The sequence below is a fragment of the Hippocampus zosterae genome, chromosome 11, assembly GCF_025434085.1.
Source record: "Hippocampus zosterae strain Florida chromosome 11, ASM2543408v3, whole genome shotgun sequence".
Classification (NCBI taxonomy): Eukaryota; Metazoa; Chordata; class Actinopteri; order Syngnathiformes; family Syngnathidae; genus Hippocampus; species Hippocampus zosterae.
Genome location: NC_067461.1, coordinates 23,192,746 through 23,220,466, shown reverse-complemented (window position 1 = coordinate 23,220,466; position 27,721 = coordinate 23,192,746). Strand labels below are relative to the sequence as shown.

General features: G+C 44.0%; 1 protein-coding gene across 3 annotated transcripts in view; it reads left to right on the top strand.

Moving 5' to 3' along the window:
- Positions 1 to 27,721, top strand: part of nvl (nuclear VCP like) — a 102,422-nt gene that overhangs the window by 59,633 nt on the left and 15,068 nt on the right. For all 3 annotated transcript variants that reach the window (XM_052081041.1, XM_052081039.1, XM_052081040.1), the window contains exons 14-19: positions 1,672 to 1,969; positions 3,907 to 4,125; positions 11,847 to 11,951; positions 12,912 to 12,974; positions 25,581 to 25,700; positions 27,331 to 27,430. In XM_052081041.1, the coding sequence (XP_051937001.1) occupies positions 1,672 to 1,969; positions 3,907 to 4,125; positions 11,847 to 11,951; positions 12,912 to 12,974; positions 25,581 to 25,700; positions 27,331 to 27,430 (905 nt within the window). The remainder of the gene's footprint in view (positions 1 to 1,671; positions 1,970 to 3,906; positions 4,126 to 11,846; positions 11,952 to 12,911; positions 12,975 to 25,580; positions 25,701 to 27,330; positions 27,431 to 27,721) is intronic.

Genomic DNA, 27,721 nt, shown 5'->3' with positions numbered 1-27,721 from the left:
TCTGGACTGTATGTGACGCACGGCTCCCGTCCGTATTCAACACAAAACGCAAAGCAATGATGGTGCATTCATTGCGCCTATGAAAGGGCAGATAGGTGACGCTTAACATGAATAAAACGGCGCTTGAATCGGATTTTACCGATACCCATCAATGCATCGTGATGAATCGCGTTTTCACCTGTCAATCGCGTCGTACCCAGTGAATGAGCCGATGCACTCGGATCGCGCACGTGCACATCGATGTATCGATTAATATCGATTATTTTCCACACCCTTAGTGTGTACGTGCGTGCATATGCGCACGTGCGCGGTAACGGGTCGATCTAGGGAGGTTGCTTGATCGAAAAGTAGATCTTGGGTCAAAAAAGTTTGGGCACCCCTGGTCTACAATATGGCACTTCTCGTCATGAAGAGACGAACCTAAAAGCATCATTTTAGGTTACCGCTAAAATGAAACCCAGGGGCGCCGCAAAAAAAAAAAGTCTTTGGAAGGGGAAAAGACAGAAGAGGAGCCTCAGACTTCCAAGCAAAAGATGATGAGTCGTGTTTTTCATGCACTTTGTATTTGCGGTACATCTTATTTTGAAGAAACGTTTATACGTTACCATAGCGACCAGAGAGTGATGCGGCCAGATAGGACGTTCCTCGTGGCATGATTTGTTTATTATTATTATTATGTTGAGAAAATACCACAGTTTGCATGCATGTCGTATCATTATTTTATTGTATTTATCCATTACACTTTAAAGGCCGGTCCCTGAAAATATTACCTGACATTAAAACGGTCTGTGGGGCAAAAAGGTTGGGGACCACTGTTGTATATGATGTATTAAACAAGCTTATTTTCTTAAATTCATTATTTGCTATAGTAGAGTAGCATTTTTGCATATTTCAGGATTCACAGAGTTTTTAAGGGAAAACCTTTTTTCTCATTTATGTAGGATTGAGTTCTTTGAGCAGTCACTTGTTTACCGTATTTTCACAACTATAAGGCGCCATTAAAAGTCTTAAATTTGCTCCAAAATGGACAGGACGCCTTATAATGTGGAGCGTCTAGTGTATGAGCCGAGTTCCAAAACACGACTTAGAGCACCTCTGGCCAACACGCTGTTTATATAGAGAAAAGGCGGAGTGAGTGACGACAGGCATGCGGAAGTCCGCCAATGGGTGAAGGGTGGACATGTAAGAGGACGCTAAAGGCATGTCCCTAGCAGGTACCAGTCGCCAATGAGTGAAGGGTGGGTGTTGTAAGAGGACGCTCAAAGCACGCCCCTCGCAGGTACCAGTCGCCAATGAGTGAAGGGTGAGCGTGTAAGAGAGGTGAAGAGAAAAACGTGAGTACATTGTAAAATGGCTAAATAAAGTACAACCAAACTCGGTTTTGCTTCTGTTGCCTTTTTAAAAACGTGTTTTTAGCGTGCGTGCATGCCGTATGTTTCAGTGGTGTATGTTTTACCATGCCTGGCTGCACCCAATAATACTGTGCGTTTTGTGTATGTGTCAAACATAGCACCCGTTACTGAGACTGCGCCCAACAATACGGTGCGCCGAATGGTTGTGAAAATATGGTAATTAAAGATAGCCATGTTAGGAACATATGGCCACCATTGATGCATATGTTTAATCAATGTGTGAAAGGGACAATAAAGTAAAACAAATGTGTTTTGTCAGGATTTTAAAGACTTTGTGTCGTAAGCTGAAGATGCCAGAAGATTTTGACTATGGCAAACTGGCTCGCCTCACCCCAGGATACGTGGGTGCGGATCTCATGGCACTTTGCCGCGAAGCTGCCATGAATGCTGTCAACAGGGTTCTGTTGGTGGGAAAAGTACCAGAGAAGAGCAAAATCAGCATCCTCAGCAGTGACTTGCCACTTGGGACTGAAGCATCATCACCAAGGAATAGAACCTCAGAGATAGTGGATGTTAATCAGTTATCTCAGGATAACTTGGGACATGAGCATCTGCCGGTAAGGACTTCCCGAGCATCTCGCTTAAACACTGGCCATTATCAACCTCCAGAGGAATGTTGCTGATGATTACAGTCAGTATGTCAGTCCGTTATAATAATGCCTGTGAGAAATAAGATAAGAAATACTTTGCAGGGTTGTCAAACTATCGCACAAGGTGCCAAAACTCTATAGAACACAGAATTAAAAATTTATTGGACGGACTAAAACTAACTGCTTTTGAACATAAATATGAATCAAATCAGACAACATACAATATTTCTTCCAAACTTGAAAGCATTATCAGCATAAATATACACGTATCTAAAATAAATGTCAAGTTCAAAATATGATCAATGCTACAAAAAAAGAAAATAATTAAAAGTTGTGGTTCCTTTCAATAAAATCTCAAGTAAAATCATCGGATTTGTACTTTGACATGTCATTGTTTCATGCGATTAAAAAAAATATATGTAGCAGGCGAGGGTTAAGAATCAGAGGAAGAGGTCTTCCAAGCATGCTTTGCTGAAGTTACAATGATCAAATTTGTTTTGTCCTTCCTTTTATTTTGTGTGCACATTGTTATTATGCACAGACATGGTGTAATAGTAATAGTGCTGTCATTTGAGTTGTGAACAGTTAAATTATTGCTACTTTGAGTGGCTGTCAATCCGGCATCCTGAGTTGCAGTGTTTGTGCCATTCATTACACTCTGGTCACTTTTCTCAGCAGTGATGAAGATTCTGTATTGGTCTTTTTGGTGAAGAAAAAGCTGAGCTGAAAGGCAAAGCTCTCACTTTACAGATTGTTTCCAACCCTCATGTATGGTCATGACTGAAAGAACAAAATCACAGATACAAGTAGCAGAAATTAGTTTTTCCACCACAGGGAGTTCGGGCTCTCTCCGAGTGAAAGGCCGACAAGCTCAGTTATGGAACTCAAGAGTCGAGCCGCTGCTCCTCCACATTGAGAGATGCCCAAGCCAGATGATGTGGCTTGGTTGGGCATCCAGTTAGGATACTCCTGGCTGTCCCCCCCCCCCTCGTGAGGTATTCTGGGCGTGTTCCATCAGGAGGAGCACCACCGGGACTACCCAGGATTAGCTAGATAGACGATCTCCCAGTAGGCCTGAGAATGGCCTTGGGCTTCTCCCGGAAGAGCTGTCTTCAGTGGCTGAAGGGAGAGTGGCTGAAATTCTGGTCTTCCCTGCTACCACCCCGACTCCTGATATATGGAAGAGAATGGATGGAGGGATGATGGATGAAAGGATGAAATGAAGGAAGGAAGGAAGAATATCTTGACATTGCTTGTTATATACCATATTTACAATACAATACATCTTTATTTATGCACAGTATGCTTGTGTGTTTTCAGACGGTTCAAGAGTTTCATTCTGCATACAGTGGCACTCGACTTTTTTTCCCCATTAAGCTCTACGTTTGGGCAGTGTAGAATCTCAATACCCTCTCAATTTATGGACTCTCTCTTACTATTAATGTTGTTTTATATTAGTATTAATAATATTAATATTATCATTAATATTTATATTAATGTATCAAATTCGGTATTGCATTTATATTAATATTAGAGAGAAATGTGAATTGATTAGTAATAACTTGTTCAATGCTTTAACTTGGACAAGTGATGTTTTTAACAAGATCATTGGATTTTAGCAGCTTTGACTACATAAACAGTATTGAATGAATGATTGTGTTGGGAACTTCAGCCTTGTGAATGATCTGAACTGCTTGTTACTGTAATGTCAGTGATTTACTGTGCACCACAATATAAAAGTGTAAAATTGTCAGGGTGAAGTCAACAGCATGGAATGCATTTTCATTAAGGTATTGTTTCATTTTGTTTGTAATTTAAGAGATTTTTAGAGATCCCTGATATATGCTTTCCATGAAGAGTTACATTTCCTCACATTGGGGTGGTTTGTGTTTTGTTTCTACCAGGGTGATCTATGGCACCTGCTGCAATTGCTGAAGAACACTAATACTCTACCAGAGCATGAGCTGACCAGCCTCTATCTCATCATGTCAGACTTTGAGACATCTCTTTCCAACGTGCAGCCTTCAGCCAAGAGGGAGGGCTTTGCCACTGTGCCTGATGTCACATGGGATGATGTGGGAGCACTTCATGAAATAAGAGAAGAACTTACAATGGCCATTTTGGTAAAGTAGTTTTACATTTTCTTGAAAGTATTTCCCTGATTTAATGCTTTTTTTATACTTAGGGATACCATTAGTAATCTGTGCTTATTCATCCAAATATCCATTGATTTTTATATCCCACCTTGCTTCACAGTTGCTTTATCCCTTTTTTTTCTCTTTTTTTTTTTAAAACAAACTCTTAGTGTATGATATTATGGCCTGTCGGTTCTCTGTAAATGTCACAGTGCAAGGTCAATGTTCTAAGACAGGGTTGCCCACATTTTTTTCAACATGCCAAATTATCTACCTTATGTATGCATTTATTGATGCATGCATGTGTTTATTTATATCAGTGTGGATGTATCTAAAAATATATACTACTCCAAAGAAATTAAGGGAACACTAAAATACTACATCCTACATATCAAATGTTCCATCTGAGAATCTTTATGAAGCACACAGTGCAATGTCTTCAACAAAATAACATGAAAATGATCAACATAAAATTAAATGCCCAACCCAAAGGGTTTTTTTTTAATCATACTCACAATAGAAGTGGAAACTCAGAATACAGGCTGATCCAGTTTGAATGGAAATTCCTCAGGACAAGTCAAAATGGGGCTCAGTCTTGTCTTTGGCCTCCTGGTGCCTATACCTGGGCATGCTCCGGATGAGACTGCAAAGTACCTGCTCAGGGAGCTGATGCTTTATTCCAGGTTTGGACCTGAAATAAAGCATCAGTTAACTCCTGCGCAGTCTTTGGTGCAACGTGGCATGGCGTTGATATACAGTATAGAACGAGACATGACTCAGGTCCGAAAACAGTAATGCCAGTTTATAGCATCAATCCGTTTATCATGGAGGGACTTTCGATACACTTCAGCCACATGAAGCTTTGTCATGCATTAGAAAGAACCCAAGTTCCACTTCACATGGTCTCACAACAGACCCGAGGATCTCATACCAGTACTTAGCGGTAGTGAAGGTACCTCTGGCTTACACAAGGATAGCTGTGTGGTGTTCTAAAAAATATCTCCCTAAATCATTACCACCATGATTTTGCAGGCAGGATAATGTTCTCCTCAGCGTCTCCAGACTCTGACACGTCAGTCACCTGTGCACAGTGTGAACCTGCTCTCATCCGTGAAGAGCACAGGGCAGCAGTGGCGAAATTACCAATTTTTGTCTTTGTTTCCTGTCAAATGGCAGTCTTGCTGCACAGTGTTGGCTGTACAGGTTATAAGTGCAGTCCCCACTTGAGGCCATCGGCTCTTCATAGACCAGTTTCATGTGAGGTGTGTTTCCTGCCTCCAAAATGCGTGTGCAGCCAGACTTAATGTATGCATATGTATGCATACATTAAGTCTGGCTGCACACAAGTCGTAATACAGTGTAACTCCTCTAAAACGATACCTACATGTGCGAAAATACGCCCTAGTGTGAATAAATCTTCATGCATTAAGCCATTCCTTCTTTTCTGCTTCCCCCGACAATGAATATTCCCCCCTGTTGCGTAATACTAAAACTTTTTCTCCACCCTTGCCTCGCAATGACGTTCACAACATTGAAAACAAGCCTTCCGCAAAAGTGTAATGCACCCTCAGCATGCCACAGCGACCTCTGTTGCTTCGTTCGGAAATGGCAACAGCAACCACCAGTGGTTTACACATGCGCCGAGCACTGAGGAGGCAATTAAGAATGCTCATCTTTGTAAACAACAGTGGCGTCATTAAGATGCGCGCGCATCTTGGAGTCAATGTTTGCCAACGTTGAAACTGCTCTATACCCCCCTCGTGGCGTCTGTTGACAGTTGAGTTGAGTATTTATAGAGCACTTTCAAACTGCCATCGTTGCACACAAAGTGCTGTAGCAACTAACATATACTGTACAACCTTAAAGCAAAACAACAAATCAGTACCAAAGATGGTAGAGAGCATTAACTGGGCATGCTAATATCAGAGAACAGTGATGAATTTGGAGTTTCATTGTGTTGCTTTGGTATTCCCTTTATTTTTTTGAGCAATGTACATATAATTTTTGTGTACAATATATACCGTTCTACCTCTCATAATTGCATGAACCCATATTGAACAATACAACTAGTGTACAATTTTTGCTCTTACTTCACATTGACGATGTAGGCTGAATTGAATCAGCCAGATATTGACTCCGGACAGGAGCTGCTGATAGTGAGCCGTGTGCATGCTTCCCAATGAAAATCATTCACGTTGGAACGGTACTCGGGCCCAACCACAATACCCACACTACACACTACGGTCCTTATTCAAATGTACACATAATAGAAGTGTACGTAGTGTTTGAGAGGGCAGGTTACAAGCGTGTGAAAATTGTGTTAGGTCATCGACTTCCGCCATCAAACATGGCAGCACCTGTTGTTTGTTGTTTTGGCAATTTTGCTGCTGAAAAGTATTCAAAAAATGCAGTATAGTAGTAGTAAAGTAAAAACTTGGGCTGAGACTTCCAGTCAATGGAAACCATTGCATCACTATTTACGCTGTCTGAGGTGCATGCACAGAAGGTCACTCAGTATGGCAACTACCGTATTTTCACGACCATACAGTGCACCGTATTAAAAGGCATAGCGTCAGTTACGGGTGCTGTTTCTGTTTAACACATGCACAAGACGCATTGGATTATTGGACACAGGCATGGTATCTTATACAGTCACTTAAATAATACGGTAGCATACATGCACGCCATCGTATGTTTTTAAACAGTCAGCGGCAGCAAAATTGAATTAGTTTGTAATTTATTGAAGTATTTAATAATGTACTCATGTTTTTTTTTGGATCACTCCTCATGATCAAATCCATCAAAGTCCTAATCTTTGTTCGAAATGAACAGCTGGGAAAGTTCAAAATCAAACATGCCAGGTTCCCCCTCGCATCATTGTCAGAAATGCGTTTGTGTAAGCTCGAACAACAGTGCAGACAGACATGTAAACCCAAGCATCCACAATCCATTCACAAATTGTGGTGTAACTTGCCCGGCGCTCCCTTCCAATCTTAGGAAAGCTGTGTTTGCCATCGCTCCCACACTGCTCGCAATTTAACTTTGACTATTTCTGTCCATTATCACGGCAACCAAGCACTAAAATAAAAGTCAACTTCACACGCCCCGTTGTGCGTATGGCTACTGTGCTGGTCCCCTTCTTCTCTATAGTGTAGTTCGCCGGGATGTCGAAAGTGAGTGGTCCATCCATGTGGGTGATGTGGTTGGGCTGTATGTGTTTGTCGGCAATCTTTTTGTCGTATTTCAAAATGATTGTTTCACAGTGTCGTCCCTCATTACTTGCCATAGTCCAAGCTGTTATGTGGGTGGGAATGTGGGGACTGGTTGAAAGAACAGTCAGTAATGGAAGCCAAGTGAGGCCGGCAGAGCGGCAGAGTAAGAGATGAAAATCTCCCAAGAAACCGTCTTCATTTAATGTGATGCAGAACTCATGCTGTCACGAGATTTTTTTTAAAATGTAAGATTAATTAAGATCTGTAATTAATTGATCAGGGCGGCCCGGTAGTCCAGTGGTTAGCACATCGGCTTCAAAGTGCAGAGGTACCGGGTTCGATTCCAGCTCCGGCCTCCCTGTGTGGAGTTTGCATGTTCTCCCCGGGCCTGCGTGGGTTTTCTCCGGGTGCTCCGGTTTCCTCCCACATTCCAAAAATAGGCATGGCAGGCTGATTGAACACACAAAATTGTCCCTAGGTGTGAGTGTGAGCGTGGATGGTTGTTCGTCTATGTGTGCCCTGCGATTGGCTGGCGATTAGCCTACTGCCCGGAGACGGCTGGGATGGGCTCCAGCACCCCCCGCGACCCTAGTGAGGATCAAGCGGTACGGAAGATGAATGAATGAATGAATTAATTGATCAAATTAATTATATTTTAATCTCACCTAAAAACTGTTTAGAAAACCCCTATTTTCATTTTAAATTCATTACATTATTGAGGCAGATCAAAAGATTGACATCACAAAAAAGTGGAATTATAAAGTGCTTTATTGTTTTTAAACAGACTTGAACAGATGCAGCCCTATCCATTTCCTTTCTGCATTATTTGAGACTAGTCCCAAGTTCGACCTGCAACCTTTAGTTTCGACCACCAGGGAGAATATCCAGCCATCCATGCATCCATCCATTTTCCGATCCGCTTATCTTCACAAGGGTCGCGGGGTGTGCTGGAGCCTATTGCAGATGTCTTCGGGCAGTAGGTGCGGGACACCTTGAACCGGTTGCCAGACAATAGCAGGGCACACAGAGACAAACAACCATCCATGCTCACACTCACACCTTGGGAATAACACCGTTCATCATTCCAAAATAAAGTGCTGAAATAAACATGAATCACTTCTAGTAGGTTACAGAGGACACAGCAGCTATGCTGACTTCATGCGTCATACTCCTCAAGTTTAGGTTGGAGAAGAGTTTTGCTATGGCTCGCTGTATTGCTAACGTTAGCTGTGGTAGCACTCCTGACTGAGTGCTTTGCATTAATGTGAGCTGCTTCGGTGAGAAGCAAACTCCTTTTAACAAATTAGGCACAACACTCTACCTTTAATGCCGTTAGGGCATTTTGGGAATGTGAATTTTCCATTCATTGGACTGAGAACTCTCACATGCTCCTCCATTTTCACATCTCTCCTCACCATTGCTTACCTGGCCCGCCCAACTTCAATGGGAGCCTGTCAGCTTATGCTAAACAAGACATAATGACAGCCAATCATTGTCCGCTTAAGGCCGTGACTGACATTTGTTTCTCCACCCTCGAACACAGGAAGCCAACGCATGAAAAGGGATATTATAAAAAGGCAACCCACCTAGAGAAACAATAGTTAGAGATTAAAATGTATATTAACGCGATTAAAAAAACATTACCCGCTAAATATGACTGTAATTAATTACTGGCAATTAACACGATAATTTGACACCTCTACGCAGAACATTACACCTTCTACTGCAGTAGGAGCAGAAGTTGGCCAGTTTTTCCTTGTAATCCGACAGATGTTGCTGTGGCACGGTCGTCCATTTCCGGATGGTGCCATTGAATTAGTTGATCTTAAATTCTCTCATGGCTGTGTGATTCCCCTGGTCCTCTGTGTAACTGACAGCTTTCGGTTTAAACCGTGTTTTGTTTGCTTGTCTCTTTGTAGGTGCCATTTTCACTGTGGTGTTTTGCACGATGCACCAACACCTACTGAGCGTGTGTCTTTAGCATCTTCTTTCACACCCACCCGTCCCACTTTAACATCCGCATGCTGTCCTCACTTAGGTCCAGGCCTAGGATTTCAAGATACAGTGTGTAGAATTTAGTGTCATTTAGTGGTGAATTTATGCAACAACCTAAACTCGAAGTGTCCGTAATACTGTGCCTCAAAGAGACCGCACTTCATGAGCCTACCAACAATTTCTTTATCAGAGGTGGAAGCAAAATGTTGTCCCAAATGATTCCTAGTATTGCCTCAAGTGCTTGCCATTTTTTACAAATGCTGTCGTCACCATGTTGACAAACTACATTCGCTAAGTTTGGATATCCTTTGGATATCCGTAGCAGAACGATGACGACGAAACACTGCAGCCTCCTGTCTTGGGAGTCATAGCCTATGAAATATAATTACTTTAAAAAATACACTGATGTGACAGGACATCTTATTTTTATTTTTATATTTATAATTATTTTTGAAATCATGAGTGGGTTTTTTAAATAATCCACATTGAAAAATCAACAAATTGTTCCACAGTGTCCCTTTCATGTTTTATCAATGTACCGAAAATGCGCTTCCATATTTCTCATCTTTGGCCAGCCACAAAGAGCCCTAAGGGCTTTACCAGCATGACACGATGCTCAGCCAGTCATTTCAGTCACCACCACCACCCCAAACCAGTAGCCATGACACACCACTGGAGGATTCAGGCCTCACACCGGTGTTTCGGTGTATGGCTGCCCCGTCCAGTGGTTCCCTCTCCAGCGCCAGTGAAACCAAATGCACGTGCCCAAGTGCATTGCCCGCTTCCCCCCGCCACTGAGCCCACTCCAAAAAAAAAAAATCTTCTCACACTGCATGGAAATATTTTGCTTTCTTGATCCCCTAATCATTTTCATTCTTTGTTATTAAGTTTAGAGTAGGAAAAAACATAGAAACTGCTAGTTAGCTTGTTTTGTCACATCGTGCCTTTGTAATTGCCTTGGCAGTGAAGCATGCTAGTGATGTGTCGTTCGCGAACGACCCGGCTCCGAGAGCCGGCTCTTTGAAGTGAACGATGGGAGCCGGCTCCCACCTCATTGGGAGCCGGCTCCCACCTCATTGGGAGCCGGGAGGGGAGGGTTACACACGCACGCACACACACACACACACACACGCTGCAGTTTAGAGAAGGGGGAGGGGTTAGAGAAGAGCACACAGCAGCACACTGAGCAGCACGCGAACAAGACAGACGAGGAGACGAGAGAGCTAGTTAGTGAAAAAAAACAACACGCTGGAAAGTAGAAAGGTGAGAAAATAGATAGGAAACGCAGTGAAATATGGACTCATTTCAATTTAATTGGTAGTTCAAAGGCAGCGTGTAGACTGTGCAAGGTTAAAATATCCCATAGATCAGGCTCCACAAATAACCTGCACAGGCACATCAGAAATATCCACCCATCAGTACAATTTGAAGAGAAAAGACAAGCAAGGGAACCAGCTATTAATGAAGATGCTAGTGTGTCTGCAACTGTTGCTGCTACTGCAATGTCACAACTGCCTAGATGTACAACCCAGAGCTCTATGAGCCACTTTATGCAAAAAGCTATAAAACCAGCAAAACAGAACACAATTGATGAGGAACTGGGTAAAATGATTGCATGGGATTTTCATCCATTTTTGTCCCCTCAGAGAGAATCTTCTCCAAAACAGGGCAAATATTAACGGAGAGGAGAAAGAGGATCAACCCCTCAAAGCTGAGGCACTTGGTTTTTCTTCATGCCAATCTTCGCTAAAGACAAGCTAAAACCTTTACCTGGATGCTGCTTTTTTTCTTTTTGTTTTACAAATTTTAATTTATAATTTGTTGTGTGGTATTCAAAGCTTACTTATGTTGTTTTACTGTAAATAGTTAAAAGCTTATAAATAAACACATTCAGAGATTGGAACTTTTTGACAACCTTGTTTTGAGATGGGTCTTTGTACTTTGTTTTTTTTTTGTAGCACTCCATGTTGCGTATGTTCAGAAGAATATAAATAAAGCCATATAAATAATAAATATTTGATATAATGTCTATTTTTTGCATTAGTACTTCATTTTACACATAATATTACGTTATTTTTGGTATTAAATTAATTTAAGCAACAAAAAAAACTGAGGAGCCATTTGGGAGCCTCTTTTTAGGGAGCCGATCCAAAAATCTCTAAAAGGAGCCGGAATTCCCATCACTAAAGCATGCGACAGCTGAGTGACTGGCGTCCCTGTACATCAATCAAGTGAAAGATTTCACAATGGATAATAGGGGGGAGTCTACCTTTTTATTTTTATTTTTAACTCATTCTCTGTCGTCGACAGGAAGCTACAGTATATTATATAAATACCATATATCTGAGAGGGCTGGCAGTGACTGAGTTATTGCCATGGGAGCTACCGACACTTACTTTGCAGTTGCTCACGATCGACATAATGGGCACCGCTGTTCTAAACGTTAACATTTATTTTCATCACAATTGTAAATGAAATATAACGTATCCATGTGTCATGCAGGCTCCAGTACGTTCTCCTGAGCAGTTCAGGGCTCTTGGATTGAGTGCTCCATCAGGAGTGCTGCTGGCCGGTCCTCCAGGCTGTGGAAAAACCCTTCTTGCAAAGGTTCTCCAAGACACTAACATTTCAAAAAATGTTTACTTCCCAGGCATGCTGTCACCCACACTCGGCATGGCCCTCAATTTATTTTTGAAAGTAAAAATGTTTTCTGGTGATGAGCAATTGAAATGTGTAATACCAGTGTTCATCACACGACGGCAGGCACCGCTCACCAGCGCTTCTAACCCTGCATCAGAAAAGCAGAACATGTCAGGGCCTCTCTGTAGGGTATTATGCCAAGAAACCAGCAAATACAGTGCTCTTATATCAACCACAGACAGAGCTCAATGATGCACCTTGGTTTCGGGCATAAGTCTCCTCATCCCCACTATATAAACCCTTTTCAGCATCAGCCACAATTGCCCTGGGCATTTAGCTACCTACACCATGAAACACATTTTCCTTTCATCATTTTGAACAGTGTATAGTGCAGAGCTGCCTAAAAGTGCCTTGTTGTCAGGTTGAGCGCAGAGTGCAGAGAAAGCAGGAAGCGCAAGGAGGGAGGAAAAAATAATAATAAAAGTCGAGACTTGACAGGAAGCGTATCAGAATCAGAATCAGAATCATCTTTATTGGCCAAGTATGTAGAACACACAAGGAATATGTCTCCGGTATAACACGCTGCACATCTTAAACAACAAAATCATTGAACCATTTTAGAGTAACCAGTAGTTTTGTAGTACCATTTTGTGGTGCAAGATGAGTGACTATGTCAGTGACTGTTTAAGGAGTTAATGGCTAGAGGGAAGAAGCTGTTTAAGTGTCTACTGGATTTGGTGCGCATGGATCTGTAGCGTCTGCCTGAGGGGAGTGGCTGAAAAAGGTGGTGGGCAGGGTGCGGGGGATCCAGGAGGAATATAATATAATATATTATAATATAATATAATAGGGGGTTCGCGCTGGTTTGTACAAGTGACTTTTACATTGCCTGTTGTTTGAAAGTCTTACTGTAATCTGTTGTTACAGGCGGTGGCCAATGAGTCGGGTCTCAACTTCATATCTGTCAAAGGTCCAGAGCTTCTCAACATGGTGAGTTACACAGCATCGGAATATGCTGGTGTTGCAGAACAGGGTTCCAAACTGCCTTTTTAACTAGAAGCACACTGGCCCCTGACGTGAAGTATTAGGGGGGTGCGTACTGTAAATTGACTTGGAAATTGAATATTTATTCCATGCATTTTCACTCTTCCTGATAACATAACAATTGAATTGACATTTCAGTTTCAATATTTTTGGATGATAGTAAACATGTTAGTTTGGGTGATTATGTTATTAATTGTATTATTTATATTTGATCATTAATGTGATTAATGAAAAATGTTAACTGTTTTGAAAAGCGCTTTGTTCCAGTTGCAGCTGTTGTGAAAGCGCTATATAAAGCAGGATGTATTGTATTGTTTTAAAAAGTGCAGTCCGTGTTTACGTACCATGTTTCATGAAACATGAAGTTGGGTATGTACAAGTGGAAAAGCCACAGATTTGTTTGCATTATTGTTTTAATCTGCTCTTTTAGTGGAATTTCTTACTAATTTATTTGATGTACAGCACTTTGTTTGCAGCAATGGCTGTTTGAAAGTGCTCTATAAATACTGTTGAGTTGAGTGCAATTCAATATACTGTATAAGGGAACTTTTCACATCAATGTATTTCCAATTGAGATCAAGTCTTACTTTTTTTTGTCCTTTAGGTATTAGCTACTATCCTGTATAGTTTAGTTTCATACCTTCTTGTTTTGCATTGAGTTTTATACAAAATGGCTGACGTGAAAAATTTCAGTGACAAAGCTTTTGACTAACTGTATGCCTCAAAGTTTGTACGCATTCTTTAAAAGGCTTTTAAACGAAACAAGTGCACTTTGTGCCATGTTTAACTCCTCTGATGGAATTTAGAGCTCATCAAACCAATTTTAATATCACACAAAAAGAACACAAAGGCTCTTCTTACATTGACCAAAAGACATCTTGAAGATCCTCAAAAGACTTTTAGAAAAACATTCTGTTGACTGTTGAATCAAAAATGTGAACTTTTTGGAAGATTTATGGCCCATTACATCTGGTAAAAAATATAATTATTTTAATGTACCAGTATTTTATTTCATTGGGTCAGTTTTACATTAATCAACACGAGAATAATCAGTGTAGCTGCGCCGGAATTATAATAAATACTAGTTGTCAGCCATAGTTTCAAGGCAGGTTTCTAAAAGAGCACAGTGAGACTTAAAACCACGATGACAGAAATAAGAACCAAATAATAATAATAATAATAAAAATACATTCATTTAAAATTTCATGCCACCCAAGGACACTGTACAGACAATACAATGTAAAAATAAATAAAATAAATATTGTATAACAACAAGACATAAGATCACAAAACAGAGCAAATGGAAGAGTTATGTATTGTAGGCACTCCTGAACAAGTATGTTTTTAGACAGGACTTGAAAGTGGAGAGAGGTGTACAGTTTTGGAGGTCCGGAGGTAGATTGTTCCAGAGCTTTGGATCAGTGCGACGAAAGGCTCTGGCTCCCATGGTGCTGAGGCGGGCAGGGGGCACTGACAGGCGGAGGAAGAACGAGGATCTGAGGGAGCGAGTGGGGTAATGCACCTCTAAGTAGGTCGGACAGGTAGGGAGGGGCCAGATTGTGGATGGCCATATCCCCTCACCTACCACTTTATTATCACATCACCATGCTCGTAACAGGTTGGAACCCTTTTGCCTTCAGAACTGCCTCAATTCTTCGTGGCATTGATTCAACAAGGTGCTGGAAGCATTCCTCAGAGAGTTTGGTCCATATTGACATGATGGCATCACACAGTTGGCGCAGATTTGTCGGCTGCACATCCAAGATGCGAATCTCCTGTTCCACCACATCCCAAAGATGCTCTATTGGATTGAGATCTGGTGACTGTGGAGGCCATTTGAGTACAGTGAACTCATTGTCATGTTCAAGAAACCAGTCTGAGATGATTCCAGCTTTATGACATGGCACATTATCCTGCTGAAAGTAGCTATCAGAGGTTGGTTACATTGTGGTCATAAAGGGATGGACATGGTCAGCAACAATACTCAGGTAGGTTGTGGCATTGCAGCGATGCTCAATTGGTACCAAGGGGCCCAAAGAGTGCCAAGAAAATATTCCTCACACCATTGCACCACCACCAACAGCCTGAACCGTTGATACAAGGCAGGATGGATCCATGCTTTCATGTTGTTGATGACAAATTCTGACCCTACCATCCGAATGTCGCAGCAGAAATCCAGACTCATCAGACCAGGCAAGGTTTTCCAATCTTCTGTTGTCGAAATTCTGTTCTTAGCTGAAAGGAGTGGCACCCAGCGTGGTCTTCTGCTGCTGTAGCCCATCTGCCTCAAAATTCGACGTACTGTGCGTTCAGAGATGCTCTTCTGCCTATCTTGGTTGTAACGGGTGGTTATTTGAGTCACTGTTGCCTTTCTATCAGCTCGAACCAATCTGACCTTTCTCCTCTGACTTCTGACATCAACAAGGCATTTCCGCCCACAGAAGTGCCGCTCATGGATATTTTTTTCTTTTTCGGACCATTCTCTGTAAACCCTAGAGATGGCTGTGCGTGAAAATCCCAGTAGATCAGCAGTTTCTGAAATACTCAGACCAGCCCTTCTGGCACCAATAACCATGCCATGTTCAAAGCCACTCAAATCAGCTTTCTTCCCCATACTGATGCTTGGTTTGAACTGCAGGAGATTGTCTTGACCATGTCTACATGCCTAAATGCACTGAGTTGCCGCCATGTGATTGGCTGATTAGAAAAAAGTGATAATGAGCAGGCGGACAGGTATACCTAATAAAGTGGCCGGTGGCCTATGTATATAGGAGCAGTTTGTAATTAATGCGGTAATGGACAGGGAGCCAGTGGAGTTACTGAAGGACGGGGGTCATGTGCTGCTGGGAGGGTGTTTTTGTAACAATGCGAGCAGAGGCGTTTTGAACCAACTGGATTTTATGGAGAGACTTTTGAGGTAGGCCGAAGCGGAGAGCGTTGCAGTAATCTAAGCGGGATGTGACAAGACTGTGGACAAGAATACCAGTGGTGCGGGGGGTGACGGAAGGGCGAAGTCTGTTAATATTGCGGAGGTGCAAATAAGCATTGCGGGTGATAGCATTGATATGTGACTGGAAGGTGAGCATGCTGTCAAGGATGACACCCAGTCTCCTAACCTGACGGGAGGGGGACACTGAGGAACTGTCAATGTTGAGGGAGAAACTGTTAACTTAAAATAAAGTGGATTTGGTGCCAAGAAGGAGGATTTCAGTTTTATTAGAATTTAATTTAAGAATGTTTGTTGTGAACCATGTTTTGAGTTTGGAGAGGCAAGAGGCAAGGAAGTGGGTGGTAGTATGGAGTTTGGTTTGCAGTAAAGAAAGAGCTGGGTGTCATCAGCAAAGCAGTGAAAGTGGATATTAAATTTGCGGAGGATATGGCCAAGAGGCAGGAAGTAGATGATGAAGACAAGGGGACCTAGGACAGATCCCTGGGGTTCACCTGTGGTGACTGGGGAGGGCGTTGAAGTGAAGGGTTTGAGCTGGACAAACTGAGTGCGGCCGGTGAGGTAGGAGTGGAACCAACTGAGGGAGTGTGGGAGAGACCAATGGAGGAGGGTCTATTGAGGAGTATAGAGTGAGAGATGGTGTCAAAGGCGGCACTCAGGTCTAAGAGGATGAGAAAGGAGACTAAACCAGAATCGGCTGCTATAAGGAGATCATTTACAATTTGGATTAGGGTGGTCTCTGTGCTGTAGCGGGGCGGAAGCCAGATTGAAAAGGTTCATAGAAGGAGTGGAGGGATAGGTGGGAGTGGAGTTGAGCACAGGGGCGGTTCTGAATCAATTTCACTGAGGGGGCCGGGCTGGGGCCAGGGGTTTTGATGAGGGGGGGCACATTCAACCCAGGGCTAAAAAGACAGATTCGAAATCTTATTTGACTTTTTATTTCTTCAGATTTTGAAATTGTAGTCATAACATTACAGTGATGGAAAAAAAAACTATTAGTAGGGCTAAAATGTCTGCAAGCGTAACAATACGCTGTGTCCATCTGTTGAGAATATTCAAGCCATGGGATGATTATAGTACCAGCCTGCCGGGGACAAAAATTGCAAATAAGATAAGAAAACCTTTATTAGTCTCGGAATGGAGAAATTCCCAATTCACGGCAGCAAAGTTATGAAATAATAATACATCACATTTGTAAGCGCCTTTCACAACACTCAAGGACACTGTACAGCCAAGACCAATAATAAAACACAGATAAAATAATAAATAAATAAAGAAAGATTTAAGGCGGGTAGGCAAGTCTGAATAGGTGGGTTTTGAGCTGGGTTTTGAATAAGGAAAGAGAGTCAATATTACGAATGTTGGGAGGAAGTGAGTTCCAGAGTTTGGGGGCAGAGCGACTGAAGGCCCTGCACCCCATTGTACTGAGACGGGCAGAGGGTAGAAAAAGGTGGAGGGAGGATGAGGACCTGAGTGAGCGAGAGGGAATGGAGATTTGAAGAAGATCTGACAGATAGGGGGGCGCAAGGTTATGGATGGCTTTGAATGTATAGAGAAGTATTTTGAAGTTGATTCTAAGTTTGACAGGAAGCCAGTGGAGCTGTCGGAGGATGGGGGTGATATGATGGAAGGAGGGGGTTCTCGTGATGATCCGGGCTGCTGAATTCTGAACAAGTTGAAGTTTATGGAGGAATTTTTGATGGACACCGAAGAGGAGTGAGTTGCAGTAGTCAATACGGGAAGTGACGAGACTGTGAACAAGGATAGCGGTGGTGTGCGGAGTGAGTGAGGGACGGAGGCGGTTTATATTGCGAAGGTGGAAATGAGCGGACCGGGTAATGTTATTGATGTGGGAGTGAAAGGATAGTGAACTGTCAAGGATGACACCCAGACTCTTCACCTGGGGGGAAGGAGATATAGTGGCATTATCAATTGTGAGGGAGAAACTGTCGGCTTTGTTTAGAGTGGATTTGGTACCGACGAGTAGGAGTTCAGTTTTATTGCTGTTTAGCTTGAGGAAATTGTGGGTGAACCAAGATTTGATTTCTGAGAGACAGTGAGAGAGGGACGAGGGTGGGAGAGAAGCGTCGGGTTTGCTGGAGAGATAGAGCTGGGTGTCATCCGCAAAGCAGTGAAAGTGTAAGCCAAATTTGCGGAAAATGTTTCCGAGTGGATGGAGGTAGACAATGAAGAGGAGCGGACCGAGGACAGAACCCTGGGGAACACCAGAAGAAACGGGGAGGGATTGTGAAGTAAAAGAATCAACTTGAATGAACTGAGAGCGGCCAGTGAGATATGAGTGGAACCAATGTAGAGGGGTGTTGGTGATGCCTATGGTAGAGAGTCGATTGAGGAGGATGGGGTGAGAGATTGTGTCGAAGGCTGCACTCAGGTCAAGGAGGATGAGGATGGAGATAAGGCCAGAGTCTGCTGCCATGAGAAGATCGTTTGTGATTTTTATGAGGGCTGTTTCAGTACTGTGACGGGGACGGAAGCCGGACTGGAATTGTTCATAAAGACTATTGTCGGTGAGGTGGGAGTGGATCTGAGAGGCGACAGTTTTCTCCAGAATTTTCGAGATGAAGGGAAGATGGGAAATGGGGCGTAGGTTATTGAAGTCATTGGGATCTGAACCAGTTTTTTTCAGGATTGGTGTGACAGCTGCAGTTTTGAAGAGTACAGGAACAATTCCAGTCGACAGAGAGGAATGGATAATGGCTGAGATGAAGGGAAGCAGAAAGGGTAGGCAGGATTTGACCAGAACTGTGGGGAGGGGATCAAGCTGACAGGAGGAAGTCTTGGATTTAATGATGAGGTCTGAAATTAATGAGAGATGGGGGAGTTCAAAAGAAGAGAACAGTTTGCAAGGGGTGAGAGGTTCAGATGAGGGGAAAGGTACAGAGGAGCCCAGATGCTGGTGGATTCTGTTGATTTTTTCATTGAAAAAGAGGAGAAGTGCATTGCAGGTGTCACGAGAGTAAAAGTGAGGTGGTAGGGAGTCAGGAGGTTGAGTGATTCTGTTCCAAAGGGAAAAGAGAGTCTTAGTATTTCCAGCATTGGAGCAGATGAGTCCGGAGTAGTAGTGTGATTTTGCTTGAGAGATGGAATCCTTGTAGAGGGATAGCTGAGCTGCATAGATGTCCTTGTGAGCAGTGAGGCCGGTTTTCCTATAAAGTCTCTCAAGCTGCCGGGTTTGGGATTTCAAGGAACGTAGATGAGGGGTGAACCAAGGGGCAGACCGAGTAAAAAGGACAGAGCGGGACTTGACAGGGGCGAGCGTATTGAGGATGCTGGTGAGACCAGAGTTGTATTGGAAAACCAAATCATCAGGAGTGGAGTCAATGTCCGGAGTCAGGGTGGTCAGCCATGCAGTGAGAGAGTCAATGTTAATGTCTTTAATATTACGGTAAACAATGGTCCGGGGTGATTTGGCAGTTGAGAGCTGGAGTGTAATGTTGAATGAGATAAGGAAGTGGTCCGTTATTGGAAGTTCGTCAGCAGTACAGTTGGAGGGGGAAATACCAGAGCAGCAGATCAGATCCAGGGTGTGACCTTTGATGTGTGTGGGAAAATCTACAAATTGATCAAAACCAAGACTGTTAATTGAAGAAGTGAAGTCAATGGTGAGAGGAAGAGCAGTGTTGTCCATATGTATATTAAAATCTCCCAGGATTATTACATTTGGTGACAGAGAGGAGAGATGGGAGAGGACAGTAGACACTTCATTTAAAAAGTCGCGGTGGGGTTTGGGGGAGCGGTACACTGTGGCAATAATCGTGGGGATGGGTCCGGATATTTGACAGGCAAGGCATTCAAAGGAGGAAAGTGGCGGGAGTGAAACCGAAAGTACTTTCCACTTCTCGCGGTATACTATCGCGAGACCTCCTCCGCGACCAGAATCGCGGGGCTTGGAAATGTAAACAAATCCCGGGGGAGTGGAATCGTTCAACTGTGAGAAGTCCCCGGGAGTTTGCCAGGTTTCATTCAAGCAGAGAATGTCAAGCTTACGGTCCGTGAGGATATCTTGAATGAGATTACCCTTCCCAGTAAGCGAACGGATGTTAAGTAGCCCGAAGTTGACGGCGGCAGTCTCGCTGCTGCGGGGGCCGTTAGCCGACCTAGCCAAGCCGGCTAACGCACGATGGTCGATGGATCGGCCGGCGTTTCTGGATGGCCGACGGGAGGAAGACCAGAAGGAGACGATGGTGTTGGATCGGTTGAGGCAGAAGCCCCGACGAGACCCACGATGAATATATTTCCGGGAAGGAAAGCGAACGATGTCCGGGAGCCGGTGTAGCGCAGGAGGAGGGCCCAGCCATTGGAAGCGGAGCCGAAGGAGCTCGGCCAACGAGTACTGGAGCAGACCCTTGACAGGTCGATGGAGGATCGACAGGTTGACAGGTAGGACGCTGAGACGCCGGGACGAAACAGTCGAAGATAGTTGAGAGTGCGAGACAGGCCTGAATGGGGGCTGGGTGGAATGACTGTGAGATGATGATCGTGATTCCATGCGAAACAGTAAAACAATCGAGCGTAAAAACACCGTAAAACACAAAAGTTTGTGGGAGAGCAGCGGCAGCCAAAAACGCGCCAGCGTTCACTCTACCCGGAAGTCCCAGAATGCTCCAAAGGAAGAATTAGAACAAAATATAGGAGCTGCTGGAAAGGCAGCCACTCTCGCGGCGCCATTTTACAGTCAAAATAACAAAAAAAAAAAACACAACACAACACATAGGACACAGACAGTCGCGCGATCTTCACCACTTTTCTGCATACACTTTGTTCTCCGAAGCAGTTATAGATGAAAGAAGAGAGAATAAGCAACCACACTCACACGCCTCGAATACGCAAACACTATATGGTCACCAACACTATCGGACACAAACAAGACAAAACTCCAGACCACACAGAACACAGCACTCAGAATAGCAACAGGATGCACACAAGACACAAACATACAACACTTGCATGAGGAAACAAAAACTCTCCCACTGAACACCCATCTAAAACTACACGCATCGCAAATCAGACAAAAAGCCCAACACCCAACCCACCCACTACACCCACTCACTCAACAACCACCACCACCCAGACAAAAGAAACAAACAATCTTCCACAACAACAACTACACACACAACAAAGACACAGCACCACAGGACACCAACAACGACACCATAAAACGGAACATGAAAGACATACACACCCACTTTGTACAAACACACTTGGACACCAGACAACACAACAAAGTAATACATGCACCAGCACCAGAAATAGACCCATCAGAGCAAGACCTACCACACAGAACCAGACAACTCCTAGCACAACTCCGAACCAACAAATCACCAGCCCTCCACTCCTACCTACACAACATTACACCGGACACACACCCAACACCACTCTGTGCGCTATGCGGCACGCAAGTGCACGACACACAACACCTGTTCACCTGCACAAACATACCCACCACACTGACTCCGGAGGACCTCTGGCGAAACCCAAGCGGAGTGGCGGCCCTGCTCGCCCGCTGGGCGGAGGAGGGGGGTCTGGGGATCCGGGAGACGGAGTGAGGGCCCGGTCCCCCAATGTCGGGGCACGGGTGGGGTCGACAACAACAACAACAACATCAAAGTGTCCTTTCACTAGTGGATCAGAGACATCAGGCTGAAAATGTGCAGACGTCTGCTACAAGCTAAGTTAAATACACTGAAGCTAGATGTTTTACATGCATATAATTATCCAAATTTTAAAAGGTAATGTCTTATATATTGATCCTGTTAAATAAAATTTTAAATAAAAAGGGAGACTAAAAAAACCACACACACACACACACACACATACACGCAAATAGCACTAGTGTCGTGGTAATTCTACGTAAATGTTAAATCACGCACTTGGGTTCCACCTTTCGCGTTGGCGACTCGGCACGACCGCGCAATCTGCGCTCGAAGGGGGGGCCACAAGGGCGGCCAGAATCGGTGCTACAGGGGCACTGGCCCTCGTTGACCCCCCGCCCCCCAGAACCGCCACTGGTTGAGCAGCAGCAATTTTTTCAAGGATTTTACAGATAAATGGAAGGTTGGAGATGGGGCGGAGGTTATCAAAGTTATTGGGGTCTGAACCGTGTTTTTTTAGTATAAGGGCAACAGCAGCAGTTTTGAAAAGTGATGGGACAATTCCAGAAGAAAGTGAAGAGTGAATAATGGCAGATATGAGGGGAAGCAGGGAAGGGAGACAGGATTTGACGAGGGATGAAGGGAGGGGATTAAGCTGGCATGTGGTGGGCTTGGATTTGTGAATGAGGTTGGATATTTTAGCAGGCATGGGTGCAACAAAATTGGGAAACGGATGACAAGGAGAAGGAGGTTCAGGTGGGGAGTGAGCTCGCAGGTTTTGATGGAGGTGATGATGAATCTTGACGATTTTGTCATTGAAGTACTGCATTATGGAGTTGCAGGTTGCTGTGTAGTACAGGTGGGGCCGGGGTAGAATTTGGTGGCTGGAGGATTTTGTTCATGACAGAGGAGAGAGTTCTTGAGTTTCCTTCATTGGAGAAGATGAGGCCGGAGTAATAGTTGGATTTGGTTTGTGCAATTAAGTCCTTATATTGAGGTTAAGACATCATAAAACGGGCAGTACAAACAGTTGCAGTACTCAATGACAAGACAATAGACCAGGACAGACAAATTAAAATGACACAGGATTTGATCAGAAGAACATTATTAAGATTAAGATATCCTTTATTTGTCCCACAATGGGGAAATTTACAGTCAGAGTTCAGAAAGGAAACCACAAGGCAGTGAGAGGAAAAAAAAAACACGTTCGAACTATCCTCTTCTGAGGATAATTTAAGTCCAGGATAAAAAAAGACCCTATCCCATAAATAAGCATATGACAGTTATAACAAGTCACAAGACGTAACGTAATGAGGGGGCTGATGAATAGGAAGGTGGACGGGGGACCGTAACGCGGCCCATCCTTCCAGCTGCGCGGTCCACCGAGCACTCCGCAGATCATTCCACGTTGCGGGGGAAAAGAATAGGAACGATGAAGACGGTGATGATAAGGATGTGTACTGTATGCGCATGTGATTGTCTGGTTGTATCTGCGTGAACAGGCCGCAGCTGCTTCGTCAAGGTCTGCTCATGGAGACAGTCCTGGCTTATCAAGGAAGTCAACATGGCGCCCGAGTTGGCAGCCGTCGGCAAGTGTTCTCATGAGCCTTGCTTTTTTAGTTGTTTTTGTGTTTGTTTTGTCACTTTGTGTTTGTTGTTACGTCGTGTGGACCTGATGTGGACGTTTTTCAGCATTTTTTGGCCACGACATTCATCAAGGGGGAGACTCTGTGCTTGGTGGTTGCACCTTCTTGGCATCATGGCTATACCAGCACTGTTTTTGACTGGGAGGAATGTCGGCGCCATTTGACTGTCGTTGTTGGACAGTCCCTGGGCGCTTGTGTCTTGTGCCTGTAATGGGCAGCTTTTTTCACAGCCCCGCTTTGTTCAGCGGAGAGATCGGTGCTGTTGGAGGGTCTGCGGATGGATGGATGTAAGGCTTGAGGAGCCGACGATGAGAAGAAAGGAGCGTTAGCGCGCAGCGCCAATGCGGATTTGAAATGGGGAGTCGCGGCTTGGAGTTTGAAGCGGATTATGTGGGTCAGGAGAAGTGAACTAATCTCTTTTCGTCAATGGACGCTACAGCTTCGTGTTTGCTTTCAAAACTTAGCTTGTAGCAGACGTGTGCACATTTTCAGCATGACGTCTCTGATCCACTGGTGAAAGGACACTTTGATCCTCTCCTCTTTCATCTATAACTGCTTCAGACAACAAAGTGTATGCAGAAAATTGGTGAAGATTGCACGACTGTCTGTGTCCTATGTGTTGTGTTGTGTTTTTTTTTATTTTGACTGTAAAATGGCGCCGCGAGAGTGGCTGCCTTTCCAGCAGCTTCTATATTTTGTTCTAATTCTTCCTTTCATAACTTTGCTGCCGTGAATTGGGAATTTCTCCATTCCGAGACTAATAAAGGTTTTCTTATCTTATCAGTCCATGGCCGAGAAGGAGGGGGTGGTGGTGGGGGCACTAGCTTCCGTGCATACCTTCCACCCAGGAGAAAGGGGTCCAAATACCGTTGTTTGTTTTGGAGGGACGGCCGCCAACAATTTCAGGTGGCCTTGAGTCCGTTGGCTGTATCCCTTCACTGGCGCCCATCAGCCAAATCCGCAATTACTTTCCAAAGCGTAGATTCAACTTCTCCAGTTGAAAACCATCATGCGGAGATGCTCCAAAAACGCATCCATTTTGCGGTTGAGCTCAGTCATCGCTTGAGTGTTGTATATCTACGCCGTGCCGTCCCCAACAAAAAAAAGACCGGCAGCTTCTTGACTTTCAATAAAGCCGCTCCCGTCGGTTGAATTTTACGATAGATCAGGAAAAAACTGCTAGCACCAAACAACAGCACACCTGCTATCAGAAAGTCCGATAATGTCTTCCTCCTACTCAACGGACAGTATTGACAGGCACACCATTCTCCACTCCTCCAAGGATCTCGGGTGTAGCCAGCAGCAAAAGTCCCCGAGGGGCAAGTAGGCTCCGCACTGCCTGCTCTTCTCGTCGAGAAAATTTTGTCGATGGCATCGAGACCAGCCAACCAATTCCATGTTTGTTTTTAGGATGAAAAATACGACAGGAAGCTAGGAAATGTCAGTCAAAGACATGGACTGAGTGGCGAGCAGGGAAGGGTGGGGGAGACAGGAGCAAAGGCAAACGCGTCCGCCTTCGTCGAGAGCCAAGCAAGAAAAGACTGCCAACAGTGAAATATGGTGGCGGCAGTGTGATGGTGTGGGGCTGCTTTTCTGCCTCAGAACCTGACAACTCGCATCAGGCCATTCACTTTTTCGCAGCTCCCAGCATAGACTAAAATAACATTTGACACTGCCCATTGTACTATGGTACCTACCTTCTACATGGAGTGGCAATTAAGGGGAATGTTTATTCTCATCTCTCATTTCCTTGTTTTCAATCAATTAATCATCGTTGGACAAAGCCACCAGCCATGCTAGTTTTGCTTTATTACCAAGCTGTTGTTTTCAAACTATACAGTATATATGAAAATAAATATAGATTCACATATTTTTCCCTGCACTGACAATTGGGTTCATGCTGAATAAATGAATCAAAACAGCCCTTACCTCCATTGATATTTCAATACCTGTCCCAAAATGAATATACAATGATTGGCTAGATGGAAAAAACAGAGCAATTTGGCAGCCCAGTTCAGATTAGCAGCAGGTACAGTATGTGTTAACAGTGTGTCTGTTCTGGACATGTTGCGCTGATTACTGTAGATGAGAGCACATGCATGCTTGGTATAAGTTGGTCTCTCCTTCTTTGGGTCGATAACGAGTCATCATCATCAACAGGGAACTGGAAATTCAAAATCCGGATGACCCAGGAGATTAGTCTCTGTTCGAATTGATTCTTCACTACCACTACTTCTTGACTAGAAGAGTCAGGAGTCCGATATCAGTTGAACAGAATATAAATTGCCTATACAGTATATGCTTGAAATTTGGATACACTTCCTAATTGTGCTTTCTATTTGTACAGTATGTTGGTGAAAGTGAGCGGGCTGTTAGACAAGTCTTTCAAAGGGGCCGCAATTCTTCTCCTTGTGTCATCTTCTTTGATGAGATTGATGCTTTATGTCCTCGACGTTCAGGCCATGAGGTGAGAAAATATGTACTAAATATAGGTACAATATCGGCACACCAGTGACTTGCCCTTCAAGGTCAAGTCAAGTAAAAAAAATATAAAAATTCGATGCTCCCCCTCTAATCCAAACATGATATTCTGATTAATATCTTACAAATTCTCCATTTGTGAATGTCTTATGACCAAACACAGAAAACAAGCGAGGCGGGATTGGTCGTTACCTGAGCCCTTATGCAATGTGATGTCATTTTCAGTCGACAGCAAGTGGCAAAATGTAAGATGGATAAAAACTGATGCATTTTGCCGCTTAATTCATGTTCCACAAATCCAATATTAATCAGAAAGTTGTTTGGGCTTTCTATGTGACTCATGGGGTCACATAGAATATATTATTGACTTGACTTTCCATTTAACATTTACAAGTTTTATAATAGAGTACAGTAAATTTCAAAATTTACACAACTTTTTCATCCATCCATTTACTTCTGCTTACTTTTGGTCAAATTGCGGGCACAGCAGCTTTAACAGAGAAGCCCAAACTTCCCTGTCCCCAGCGACTTCACACGAAGCATTCCTAGACAAGCCGGGAGACAGTCTTTCCAGTGTGCCTTGGGTCTTTCCTGGGGCCTCCTCCTGATGAAAGGTGTCCAGAACACCTCAACAGGGTGGCGTCCAAGCATCCTAATCAGATGCACTCATCTGGATCCTCTCAATGTTGAGGAGCAGTGGCTTGACACTGAGCCCCTCCCAGATAAGTGAGCTTCTTACTGTATCTCTCAGAGAGGGCCTGGACACCCTGTGGACACTCATTTCGGACACTTATATCCGGAATTATGTTCTTTTGGTCACGACCCACAGCTCGTAACCATAAGTGAGCGTCGGAACCTAGATCGACCTAATTGAGAACTTTGCCTTTTGGCTCAGTTACTTCTTCACCATGACAAACTGATACTGCCCTGATCAGCCAGTTGATCCCCTGTTTCATTCTTTTCTCATTCGTGAACAAGACCCCAAGATTGTTGAACTTCTCCATTTTGGGCATAATCTCTTCCCTGGAGATGCAACTCCACCCTTTCTTGGCTGAGACCATAGTCTGAGATTCGGAGGGCTATGTTTCAGCCCAACTGCTTCACACTCCTCTGCAAACCCTTACTGCAGGTGTCCAAACGGGTTCGGGGATTGCCGCCACGACAGGCAACTTGGGGCTATAGTTCCGGTCAGCCACCTCTGCAGTGGAGGCGCGGAAGATGGTCCGCTCGGACTCATTGTCCTCCGCCTCACCCGGAATGTGAATGAAGTTCGACCGCAGGTGGGAATGGAAAGTGAGAGTGGGGACTCTGCTTGTTGTTCCTTGCAGGCCCTCAAATTACGTTTGGGTCTCCCTGGTTGGGCCGTTTTTTTCCCTCTGCCATCAGAGCCAGCACACCATTGTGTGAACAGCTGACTGCTCTTTTCAAGCAGTTCTATAAGACATACGGCCTTAAATCCAATGATGTGTACCCCACCTCCTGCCCAAAAAGAGCTGGGATAGGCTCCAGCACGCCCCACGACCCTTGTGAGGATAAGCGGATTAGAAAATGGATGGATGTTTTTATAGTGATGCATGTACTGTATGTCTGCATTGAATTATCTTGTCTATCTTCAGTCAGGAGCCAGCACACGTGTGGTGAACCAGTTGCTAACAGAAATGGATGGCTTAGAAACTCGCCGACAAGTCTTTATCATGGCTGCAACCAACAGACCAGGTAGTGATCCAGATTTTGTCCAGCCTGTTGGGGGGGGGGGGGAACAAACACACTTTTTACTTGCTGGCTGTATGGCCAGTCCATAAAATACCCTCAACATCAGGGGTGGGCAATTATTTGCCAGAATCGGACCGAGTAAGAATCGCTTCCTTGTTTTTCAAAGTCTTGTAGATTTGAGTCTTTCCGACTCCAGGCATCTCCTGAATGTTTCGTACTTTGTTACCCACTTCCTTTAATCAGATACATATCACTTTCCCTTCCATGGTCATTACTCTCTCCCTCTTTCTTCAT